The sequence below is a fragment of the Camponotus floridanus genome, unplaced genomic scaffold, assembly GCF_003227725.1.
Source record: "Camponotus floridanus strain SB8 unplaced genomic scaffold, Cflo_v7.5 scaffold214, whole genome shotgun sequence".
NCBI classification, from domain to species: Eukaryota; Metazoa; Arthropoda; class Insecta; order Hymenoptera; family Formicidae; genus Camponotus; species Camponotus floridanus.
Genome location: NW_020229342.1, coordinates 35,196 through 47,939, shown reverse-complemented (window position 1 = coordinate 47,939; position 12,744 = coordinate 35,196). Strand labels below are relative to the sequence as shown.

General features: G+C 33.2%; 1 protein-coding gene across 1 annotated transcript; it reads right to left on the bottom strand.

Annotated features, from left to right (window-relative positions):
* Positions 1 to 459: 459 nt before the first annotated feature.
* LOC105258004 (protein ALP1-like) lies at positions 460 to 2,240 on the bottom strand. The gene is made up of 3 exons (XM_025408547.1): positions 2,141 to 2,240; positions 869 to 1,084; positions 460 to 785 (listed from the first exon to the last, which is right to left on the bottom strand). The coding sequence occupies exons 1-3, from the start codon at positions 2,238 to 2,240 to the stop codon at positions 460 to 462; spliced, it is 642 nt and encodes a 213-aa protein (XP_025264332.1).
* Between the last annotated feature and the right edge of the window lie 10,504 nt (positions 2,241 to 12,744).

Below are 12,744 nucleotides of genomic sequence, written 5' to 3'. Positions count from 1 at the left end.
GCTATCGTTTTTAGCGTCTTTCGGCTTTTCGCGAAATTGATGCGTGAAAGACCGCATCTGGCGCCCAACTTTTCGATATATCGATACGGCCTCAGCTCCGCCGCGGCTCGCGCGAGAACGTCCTCTACCCCGGTTCCTCAGAACACGAGTATATTAATTTCGTTATTTTTTTTGACGGCGTTTTCGCTCCCCCACGCACGCTCCCATCCAACATCTCGAGGAGTGTCGCGATTCATTTGAATCTAATTGAATAAACGTCGCAGTGTATAGCGACCAGCTGATCGCAGCAGGCGCACCGCGTAAGCGCCCGCGTCAACCTTGCCTGCCTCTTATATTCAACCCGTCATGCGTTAACTACTTTCTTTAATAATTCGCAAACTAAGCTTCGGAAGAAATTTTGCAAAAGGAAAAATCGTCTTAGAATTGACTCAACAATGTGTCATTTCACGGACACAGGGGTTATTTTGAATCACTCTGTATATCAGGATACTGATCATTTATAGGTTCTTCAAGATATTGCAAATTTTCCATATTTGCTATATTATGAAGTACGCAACACGCATGTATTACGTACACCATACGTACTATATCGCGTAATTTAAAATGATACAACTGTGGAAAACGTTGTTTCAAATATCCAAAAGCATTTTCAATTATTACCCTGCAAGAACTTAGCTTTTGATTAAAAGATCTCTGTGCATGAGTTAAATGTCCATTATCTCTGTACGGTACAATTAATTCTTTCAAACAGGGATATGCGCTATCTCCAAGCAATAAATAATTATCTGAAAGATGATTTATGATTAGATATCGATTTTTTATCTTCAATCATTATTATTTGTATTATTTATATCATTTTTTAACTAACTTCCACAAAATTCATGTAGATCGTTACGTAATGGTGAATTTTTAAAAACCCGTGTGTCGTGGACAGAACCAGGATATCCTATGAAAACATCGATAAACTTCATTTTATGATCCACTGTACCTTGCATATGCAACGAAAAGTATTGTTTTCTATTAATATATGAATCTAGATCTTCTGTTAGTTTATCTATTCTTATATGTGAACCATCAATAGCACCTTAAAAGAAAAGAAATATTAATATATGTTTTACATGTATAAATGTAAACATGACTACATTACCAATTATACGAAGAAATCCTTTTTTTTCGTTAAAATATGTTGCAGTTTCTTCTTTCTCAGCTAACGTTGGATATTTTATGATATTTGATGCTAATAACAGTATAAAATCTGTTATTCTAGTTATTATATTATACAAAGTACTTATTGTCATTCCAAATCGATCAGCTACATCACGATAAGATGCACTCTGATGTCCTACGAACCATAGGTAACACAATATATGTTTCTCAGCTGTTATATTAGGACGCCCAGAATCATCTAACAAAATAATAAAATAAAATCAATTCTTTTCATGTTAAAAAAACATTTTTGTTGTTACCATAAGTTTCTCTTATGAAACCTATTGCTGTTTCTTTTTTTCCTAGGCAAAGGAATCTTCATGTATATAAGCTCTATGATTATTACATATACACATATGCCCGTATTCAGAACCCTCTTTTATCGATAAAAGCTTCTAAAACTGGCTTATAGCCAATCAGAAAACTTATATGCCACTTTTAGAGGCACTTTTATCGATAAAAGAGGGTTCTGAATATGGGCCATAAAGTATATTTTATATATAATAACAAACAATAATACATACTTTGTAATGAAATAAATATCTCAGATATCTCAAATTGATTTATTAGTTCATATGCTTTTTCTTTAGATAATCGAAAGTGCATTATAAAATCAATATTGTTATAGCTGCGAACAATATTTTCTATGTAATTATGTATTTTTATATGTTCTATTCTCTGAACTCTTCCAAAAACTGGATGTACTATTTGTAGTAACTCGTTATAATCTAAAATACATTTATTAGATTAGATTTTTATCTGTCTGAGGACTGATTAAGTGTCAGATAGCTTACCTGACGGTTAAAAAGTTAGCATACGTAACGCATACTTTTTAACCATCAGATGAACTACCTGACACTTAACCTAGAACTGGCCCTAAGAATTTTAGTTTTTTAACGTTGATTAATTTGTTATTCAGAATAATAGTAATTACCATCATCCTCTTCATCCCAAATAGGTTCTGCATGCAATAATGGTGCTGGTAAAACAAAATATTCTTCATCTAAATCATTATCCGGAATGTGTTGCGCCATGTTAATTTCTGCACTGTGGCGTTCTTTTCGTTTCTATCTACATTTCTGCACCTATGAAATTTTTACTGTACTCGTCAGTTCTAGTTCAGAACTAGTGCAGCTGAAAAGAACAAACCTTTTGTATTCTATCTCAAGATGGCCGTTTGGTTGCGCTCTCTTGTTCATGATGTTGTGTTATGAGAAGAGCTCGTTGAGAAAGATGAAAGGCCTTACCAGATATGTTAGAAACTGAGAACCGATCAAGAGATTCGAAGAATCTCGCCTTAGTAGAGCCTTATTGCAACAGAACTTGATTACTATTGCACCCGAAAACCGTAATCATTCACGGCCGGAAGACAAGGACGAAGAAGGAAAGCGCTCGAAGCGATTTCACGCGGCTCGAGAAGACGAGTTCGTCCCTTCTTTCACTCGAATTTGATAGTGGCGCCGCGCTGCGATACCAGTTGGAACATTCATCCGTTCGGACTATGCGCACATATGAATAGCATGATTTCGTAACATAAAGAATTTCTTAAAAGTTTGATTGCAAATAAAAGAAATAGGACTATCAGTCAGGGATGCAAGATTATCTCCGCAAGCAACATGCCACGCGTAGTGGAGAGGATAACGGAGATGTGTGCGTAAGCGTACGTGTGAGCTCAGCGCTTCGGTGAGCTTCGGCTAAAAGAAGAGGACAGAATACAGTTTTCTGTCTCCTTCTTACCAAGCAAGCAACGAAAACGACGAGCGACGCGCGACGCGGAACGCTGCTGAGCGAGCCTCGCTCTTCGATATTTCAATGTTTCTCTTTCACAGCTTTTCTTTATGTTTTTTATTTTTGTTACAAATATATATAAATATGTATATACATAAACGTATAATATATTTATAATATATATATATATATATGTATATATATATATATATATACGAGGGTAGTTCGAAAAGTTCTCGGCCTAATATAGAAATGTCCCTAAGAATATCAAATGGCTATGATTTTTCTCAAGTTTAATCCCTCAGAGGGCGTACCGCACAGTTTCAGACAGATTCGTTCGCTAGTTTGTTTACTGTGCTCGAGTAAAACAGACAAGATTTGATACTTCTCCAAAAATGGATAAAATTGAATATCGCGCAGTCATAAAATATTTCATTTTAAAAGGATTAACGGCAACAGAAATAAAAAACGAGCTGGATTCCACTTTGGGAGACTCTTCTCCATCATTTTCAACAGTGAAGAAATGGGCTGCTGAATTTAAACGTGGCCGTTCATCCATCTTTGACGATGAACGTTCGGGTCGCCCGAAAACCGCCACGAATGAGGAAATCATTCAAAAAATCCACGATAGCGTGTTAAATGATCGACGAGTAAAAGTGCGTGAGCTTTCTAACATTGCAAACATCTCAATAGATCGTGTTCACAATATCTTACATGAACATTTGCATATGAGAAAGCTCTCAGCGCGATGAGTGCCGCGTTTGTTAACGGTCGATCAGAAACGCATTCGAACGAACATTTCTCAAGAGTGCTTGGACTCCATGAATTGCGTTTCGAATTGTTACCACACGCACCGTACTCGCCAGATTTAGCTCCCAGTGACTTCTTTTTGTTTCCGAATATGAAAAAATGGCTTGCTGGAAAAAAATTCACGTCAAATGCGGAGGTCATCGCTGAGACGGATGCTTATTTTGGAGGCTTAAGCAAATCGTATTATACTGAGGGTATAAAAAAATTAGAACATCGTTGGTCTAAATGTATTGAGTTGAAAGGGGACTATGTTGAAAAATAAAAAAGATTTTTGCTGGAAATCATGTGTTTTCTTTGCCAGGCCGAGAACTTTTCGAACTACCCTCGTATATATATATAATAATATATACAGGGTGTCAATTAAGTCCCGGGACGGCTGAATATTTTCTCATGTAAGGTATTTTTGAAAAAGGTCAAGGTCATTTCTGAAGTAATTTTCAACGAGGAATTCAACGGTGACCTTCAATTTGACCTTGAGCTTGACCTTCAAGGTTATTTGAAGGTCAAAGTGTTTTTTTTAAATAGGAACCCCTATTTTTGATTGTATATTCTTATAGCTGACCTCGAGAGCTTTCCAAAACACTATAATAAAATATTTTTCCCTCAAGCATTTATCGAGTTATGATGCTTCAAATCATTTCTTAATTTTACATAAACCGTAAAATATCTTGTAAAATATTCACTTTTCGATTATTTTACCTTAATACTTTTATGTACAAAATAATGAGAGGAATCAATTGGCGTAAAGAAAACATATAGTTGTTTTTAAGAAAAAATATGTAATTTGCAATTAACAATTCCATATTTTTTCTTAAAAACAACTATATGTTTTCTTTATGCCAATTGATTCCTCTCATTATTTTGTACATAAAAGTATTAAGGTAAAATAATCGAAAAGTGAATATTTTACAAGATATTTTACGGTTTATGTAAAATTAAGAAATGATTTGAAGCATCATAACTCGATAAATGCTTGAGGGAAAAATATTTTATTATAGTGTTTTGGAAAGCTCTCGAGGTCAGCTATAAGAATATACAATCAAAAATAGGGGTTCCTATTTAAAAAAAACACTTTGACCTTCAAATAACCTTGAAGGTCAAGCTCAAGGTCAAATTGAAGGTCACCGTTGAATTCCTCGTTGAAAATTACTTCAGAAATGACCTTGACCTTTTTCAAAAATACCTTACATGAGAAAATATTTAGCCGTCCCGGGACTTAATTGACACCCTGTATATATATATATATATATATATATATATATATATATATATATATACCGGGTGTTTCAGACCACCCGTACACCCCATTTTAAAGCAAAGGAAGTGGTTATTTTGAAAAATGTTTCAGACAAAAGTTGTTGAAGATAAAGTAATGCATTACATGGGTAAATTTGATTGACCTTGGGTGGCGTCGTGAAGGTCATGTCAAGGTCGACTTGAATTTTTTAAATGGGAACCCCTATTTTTCATTGCATATTCTTGTAGCTTATCTCGAGAGCTTTCCAAAACACTATAATTAAGTACCTTTTTATTAAGTACTTTTTGAGTTATAAGGCTTGAAATAATTTCTTAATTTTACATAAACCATAAAATATCTAGTAAACCATTCATTTTTCGATTATCTTACCTTCATACTTTTATGTACAAAATAATGAGAGGAATCAATTGGTGTAAAGAAAACATACAGTTGTTTTTAAGAAAAAATATGGAATTGTTAATTGCAAATTACATATTTTTTCTTAGAAACAACTATGTGTTTTCTTTACACCAATTGATTCCTCTCATTATTTTGTACATAAAAGTATGAAGGTAAGATAATCGAAAAATGAATGGTTTACTAGATATTTTATGATTTATGTAAAATTAAGAAATTATTTCAAGCCTTATAACTCAAAAAGTACTTAATAAAAAGGTACTTAATTATAGTGTTTTGGAAAGCTCTCGAGATAAGCTACAAGAATATGCAATGAAAAATAGGGAGTTCCATTTAAGATTTCAAACTTGCCCCCCCTCACCGCCCAGGGGGAGGGGTGGGGGGGCTGATTTTAACGTCATTGTACGTCCCCCTCGAAATGACGAAATTTTGATTCTAACCATTTTTTCGTAGTGTGCTTATTTTTCGAGTTATTTGGCTGCCTAAATTAAAATGGGTCACCCTGTATATATGTTACATATATATACACACACGTTTTATAATATATTAAATATAATTAATTTTTTTATACATTTAAAATATCAAATTAAGAAAAATAGTGCGATTTTCCACACTACCCATGAGGTATCACCAATGGCGCGTTAGGTTTTTTATGTGGACCTTCGCCTGGAGCCCTATTATACCACATTACATTATTTCATTAAATTTTACAAGAAAGGAAGGAAGAAAGTAGAAAGAAGGGAAAGTAAAATATTCTGGATTATTATATTGTTTTTTATTTTTTTTATTAATAATTTTTTTTTAATTATAATTTTTTTTAATAATAATAATTATTTATAATTATTGGCCTTCCTCGGCCTCGGCCACTTCCTCGTCCTCGACCGCCTCCTCGTCCTCGGCCAGCTTCTTTGCCTCCCCTATTTTGAGTGCTGGCGACGCCCCATCCGTCCCTAGTGCCCCTATTTCGCCGGGCATACCATCGTCTACGGGACTGTCCGCCTCCTCTTTTTCTTATGTTATCTGAAAATTAAAACATAAATAATAAATAAATTATAAAAATGCATATATATATACATATATATATATATAAATAATTGGATAAATAAAATTTAATATAAAAAAATAATTTACCATTTTGCGCCTGTTGTTCCTTCTCTTCTTGCTGCTGCTGCTGTTGCTGTTGTTGCTGTTGTTGTTGTTGTTGTTGCTGTTGCTGCTGCTGTTGTATATAAAATTGCAGCTGCTGCTGAAACAATTGTTGTTGATGCAACATTTGTTGCATCAACTGCCGCATATCTGGCTCTTGGAGAGCGAGCGCGCCCATTTCTGCATTGATTTCCTCTAAAATTTAGAAAAATTAAAAAGATGAGTTTCTTAGTATTTTTTTATACAGTAAAACATTTTGTGTTAAATTTAACATATTTCACATGTTCCAATTTATTCACTCTAATTTTAATGTTAATTTAACAGAAGGCAAATATGTAAATAAATAACAAGTAATATGTAAAAAATTAACACAAAAATGTAACATTTGAACGTTATTGTGTTGTTTTTAACTCTTAAGCCGAATCTACAATGTGTTCTTTGCTTTCTGTTGCTTGTTTTTTGCCTCTTGCTTTTTGCTTCTCGTATTTTTGTCGCATGGAGCCGAGAGACATCGTCATATACAATATGTCTTTCTGAATTTCCGAAAGAAAATATTACTTTACATTGACCAATCACAGATCGTTATTTATGGTCTGTTCTAAAAGTCTCAGATACTAAATACAGCATTCTTATTGGCTATTGATGTTTTAAGGCAAATACTTAAAGACGAACTTATAATATATCATGAATATCGATCATAAAGTATCATTTGGCGTTGTATTTATAATATCGGCATAAGAAGGTTACGTAGAAGTAAAATGTTAGTCGAAGTCAAATATTGCCTAAACATGAACGAACAATTATTAATAAATGTGTTGGTTATTGTCCAATGTTGGAATCTTTTTTTAATGCTTTTGCTTGCAAAAAAGCAATTAAATAAAAGAAGAACCAAGCGTTGGTGGGTGCGTCCGATTAATTACGATCGAGAAACCCAGGGAATTTATAATAACCTATTTAGAGAAGTAATAACGACAAACCATGAACAATTCTTTGAGTACACACGCATGAATGTACAACAGTTTAATTACATTTGTGATTTAGTAAGACCATATTTAATGAAACGAAGCATTAGAACTCCATTGCCCCTAAAGTTACGCATGGCTATTACTCTTGAGTAAGTACATTTTCTACTTTTACTATTACTAATATTAAATTCTTTATGTTACTGAGCCCTACATTATTTTCTTAAAGAATACTAACACGAGGTACTTCAATTAAAACATCTTCATGGAGCTACAGAATTGGACGTTCCACTGCACACAAAGTGTTTAGAGAAACCTGTATTGCTTTATGGAAAGCACTTCAACCAATATATTTAAAGCCATACACAAGAGAGTATGATGCAGATATCAGAGGATTTCTTAAATCGATAGCAATTTCCCAACTGTGTCGGAGCTATTGACGGGAAACACATATCAATACAGTGTCCCCCAAAAACTGGTTCTCTGTTTTACAGCGCATACAAAAAGAGATTTTCAATAATTCTCCTTGCTGCATGTGACGCTAATTATCGTTTCACGTGGGTGGATGTTGGCGATTATGGTGAGTACCTGTGCAATAGTTACTGAAATGCTATAGCTTATATTTTATTGACTTATATCATTTTTTTTAAATTCGCCTGCAGGATCTCAAAGTGATAGGGGGGTGTGGGCAAACAGTGCTTTCGGCCAGGCTATTGAAACAAATGAAATTGACTTTCCTTTTTCAAAAGAGCTTTCTGGCACTGATGTCACTCTCCCCTTCACTTTTGTCGCCGATGAAGCGTTCCCACTTGGCATTCATATGATGCGTCCATATGCCAGATCTTATAGAACTTTTGGTAATGCAGAGAGGATTTTTAATTATCGGCTCAGTCGTGCCAGATTTGTCATCGAAAATACATTTGGAATAATGTCTTCGAGGTGGCGTATTCTGAGAAGGGACCTATGCTGTACACCAGAAACAGCGGAAGATATTGTGAAAGCAATTGTGTGCCTTCATAACTTCCTAATGGTATCAGAAGACGACATACAACCATCGGAAAGGACCTATTGCCCTATATTTTTGGTGGATAGAGAACAAGATGGAAATTTGATCGGAGGTAATTGGAGACAAGAAGTGTACAGGGGACCAATCACTGATGTTGGTCGACTTGGGTCCAATAATCCCACAGTGAGGGCTGATGCTCAGCGGAACATTTTAAAAGATTATTTTTGTTCTGACATTGGCCAGCTGGATTGGCAGTGGGAGGTTGCATTGAGAGCACATAATGTAAATTTCCCTTAATAATACGATGTGATATTAAAAAAAGACAATAATATTTAAATGATATCTAGTCTATGCAGTAGTATCTATGTTATGTAGCTAATAATAATAATAAAATTATTATTATTTGCTACATAACATATAGATACTACTGCGTAGACTAGATATCATTTAAATATTATTCTTTTTTATAAGATATACATATATTATATTTTTATATATTTCTAACAAATATTTAAAAAGTTGTTATTAGTAGAATTTAATTTTATACTCATGTTTATCGATTTCATACATAAGTGATTACAAATTATAAAGGATTATAAAAGGATTTTATAAGATTATAAAATGTATAAAAATATATGACATATATGAGATAAAGAACATTTGTATACTAATTACATATAAATATATCTTTAAATATTCCAACTACATGCCCGTCCAAGCTTCCACAAAGAATCTTTACAATATTATTAGTTACAATTTATAATCAATCCATTTTTTAAAAAAACTAAATTAAAAAATTCTAAGTTAGATATATTTTACGTTATAAGGATAGTATGACAAAATTAACAGGATAGATATTATTTAATAATTTTAGGAGCAATAATAGTAATAATTTATAACGTATATTTAATAATCACATCCATTTATTGTGCTAGAAATGTTAGCCTTAATATAAAAAGCAAAAATACTGACATATAATACTGAATTTGTTCTTTAGCCACAAACTCAATTGCATTTCGAAATAAAAAAACATGACTAAATAAAAAATAGACACTTCACAACTAAAGTAATACATTTTCTTCCAAAACAATATCTCAAACCGATTAAAAATTTACTTCTTTCTTATACTTACTATTATAATAACGTTTTTCTATTAAATATATTTTGTATATATATATTATTTTTTATATACTGAAGTATATATATATATATATATATATATATATATATATACTTAATAATATGCTTAACAAAAGAAAATATAATTATACATAACATAAAACAATTACATAAAGAGAAGTATTGCATGTAAGAAAATCACAGATTTCGAACTTTTGTTTACTGCTTGTTTTGATATCTATCCAAAACAGATAAACATTCCACATAACATTGCATTTTGTATTTAGAATTTACTTTTTTCAATGCGTACAGAAATGCCTTTGCAATTGCTGCCTCCTCTCCATCCTCCTTATCATCACTGACAGGCTGTGAGCACTTTTTTGACAAATTATGCACCAGTTTATTTATAGCCTCATTTGTATTGCCTATCATTAGAGACAGCTGTTCCTGTTCTTTATAAGATCTCTCGACTTGCAAATTGATCGGGTGGTGGAACAAGTAAATTTTTTTTTGGAATAGATAATTTTGGCTGACTAACTAATGTTACAGTTGCTGAAGAATCTGAATTTGCTGAATATTCTGAAGGCGTTGATGTCTCTGGTAGTGGAGTTGATGCATTTGAGTCATCATTAAAAAGATTTTCAGTCCACAGATTGCTATACGATGATTCAGATGCTGATTGCGATGCTGACTGTAATGCAGGCTGTGATGTTGACGAAGGCGAAGTAATTATTGCACTCCTTCGTACAAAGTTGCTTGATGATTTGCGATGGGCCACATGTGGTGCCAAAAAGAGAAGGCAGTGATATAAGTACCATGTCTTCCGTGGCCTCTTTGTGTCATTCCCTGTACCCGATGGCTCATACATGGTCTCAAGGCGGTGTTCTCGAGTAAATTGGTTGCGAAGACTTTTCCATTGTTTCTGCACTACGTCCACTGCAAAATAGAATGAAATATAACTTCTCCAATCTAATATAATTAAAAAATCTTTAATTATACGAGCAGTATACATAAAATATGTACAAATTATTTAAATTAGTCTATGCTTTTATGTCAAAATGTAAATAATTTTTTGTTCATTTACCTGACATACCGCAGGCATTTGCAATAGAACTCCATGTATCTGCGATAAACTTCTTGTCTTTGTATTCTTTACATTTTTTGTCATATAGACAAGGATTTTTTCGGACGAAATTGGCGAGCAATTCGCCAAAAGCTTCATCTACTTGAATATTTTCTTCTTGAGTATTTTCTTTGTCCGACATTATTTTTTTGGTTATCACACTGTCACTCTAACCTACGCGTTTGTCCTGTCGTGCGTGATGTTCCTTCGTTTTATGTTGCTCGAGATAAAAGTTGACGAACTTTTCTAAAGACAAGAAACATGTAGCAAAAAACACAACTGTCGATAAAACAGAGCACGAAGAAACAAGAAAACAAGAGGCAAAAAACAAGAAACAGGAAACAAAAAGCACATTGTAGATTATGCTTGACAGGTTTGTCAGACGTACCCGTGTTTTATGTATCTATCTTATACATAAGTTAGAGCGCATGCGCGGAATAAGGGACCATGTGTTATTGTCGTCCGTAACTTGAACATTTATAGGTTAAAAAATAATTCTTATATTAAAACTAAATAGTTGAAAATTAGAAATAAATTCAAGCAGACATTAAAATTTCTTTAGAATTAAAATTATAGGAATACATAAAATCAAAAACATAAAATAATTTTTAATGCTTAAAAATTATAATACAAACAAGAAATATAGTGCATTTTTTATTCGAAAGCTATATTATTAGAACTAATATACTGTAATTAATATACACCGCAAGTCTTAAAAATACTAGATATCTTAGAATAACATTCTATGACTATTCATTTTAAAATAAAATCATTTTTACGAGGTTCAAAAAAAAAGGTGACTTTTTATTTTTCTCGAAAAATATTATATTTATTTATTCATCAATATCTATTTTGTCCCCTTCAAAGTAATCCCCGTCAGATATTATACACTTGTGCCAGCGCTTTTTCCAATCCTCGAAGCACTTTTGATATGCGCTTTTTGGTATGGTCTCGAGCTCTTCCAGCGATGCGGTCTTTATCTCCTCAATCGTGGCAAATCTCCGTCCTTTCATAGGTCTTTTCAGTTTTGGGAACAAGAAAAAGTCGCAGGGGGCCAAGTCCATAGCCAAGTGAATACGGTGGCTGACGCATGGTTACGGTGTTGACTTTGGCCAAAAAATCACGAACAAGCAACGACGTGTTTTTGGTCAAAATTCAGCAATTTCGGAACAAACTTCGCCGCCACACGTTGCATGCTCAAAACACCCGAAAAAATTGCATGGCATGAGCCAACCGATATGCCGACATCCTCAGCAATTTCTCTAATAGCGATTCGACGATTCTCCATAACAATTTTCTTCACTGCTTCGACGTTGTCATCGGTTGTTGACGTGCTGGGACGTTCAGGGCGGGCATCGTCATTAACATCTTCTCGACCTTCTGTGAAGAGCTTGTACCACTTGTAAACATTTTTTTTGCTTAGAATAGACTCGCCAAATGCCGCAGTCAATATTTCAAGTACGTCAGAGCACTTAATTTTATTTTTCACACAAAATTTAATTTTTCGATAACAAAAAATCGCCAAGCACACCAAAACACGTCTAACCCTTATATCTATGAAAAACAAACCAAACATGCAAAACAGCTGATAATGTCAACATATGTTGGGGACATGTGTACCAACATAACAAAAAAAAAATTCGAAAATCGAATGTACGTAGCCCGCGAAATTTGAAAAGTCACCTTTTTTTTTGAACATACCTCTATTAGAAAATGTCTTTTTTTGATAGGCTTTAATATTTCTTGAGCATAAAATTTAGCATATGAATATAATCGTATTTATAGGTATTTCGATGCTATTAATGTTATTAATCTAATTTTATGTGGAAATTCTAGCAAATCAACGTCTTCGCAACTCAAATTTGAAAATATCGTCGGATCTAAAGTTAATATATTTTTAATTTTATTTATAATTTTTATGTTTAGGTTTTTAATATGTAAATTTGTTAAGTTATTTGTTTGTATTTGTATTTGACGTTCTGTAGTTTTT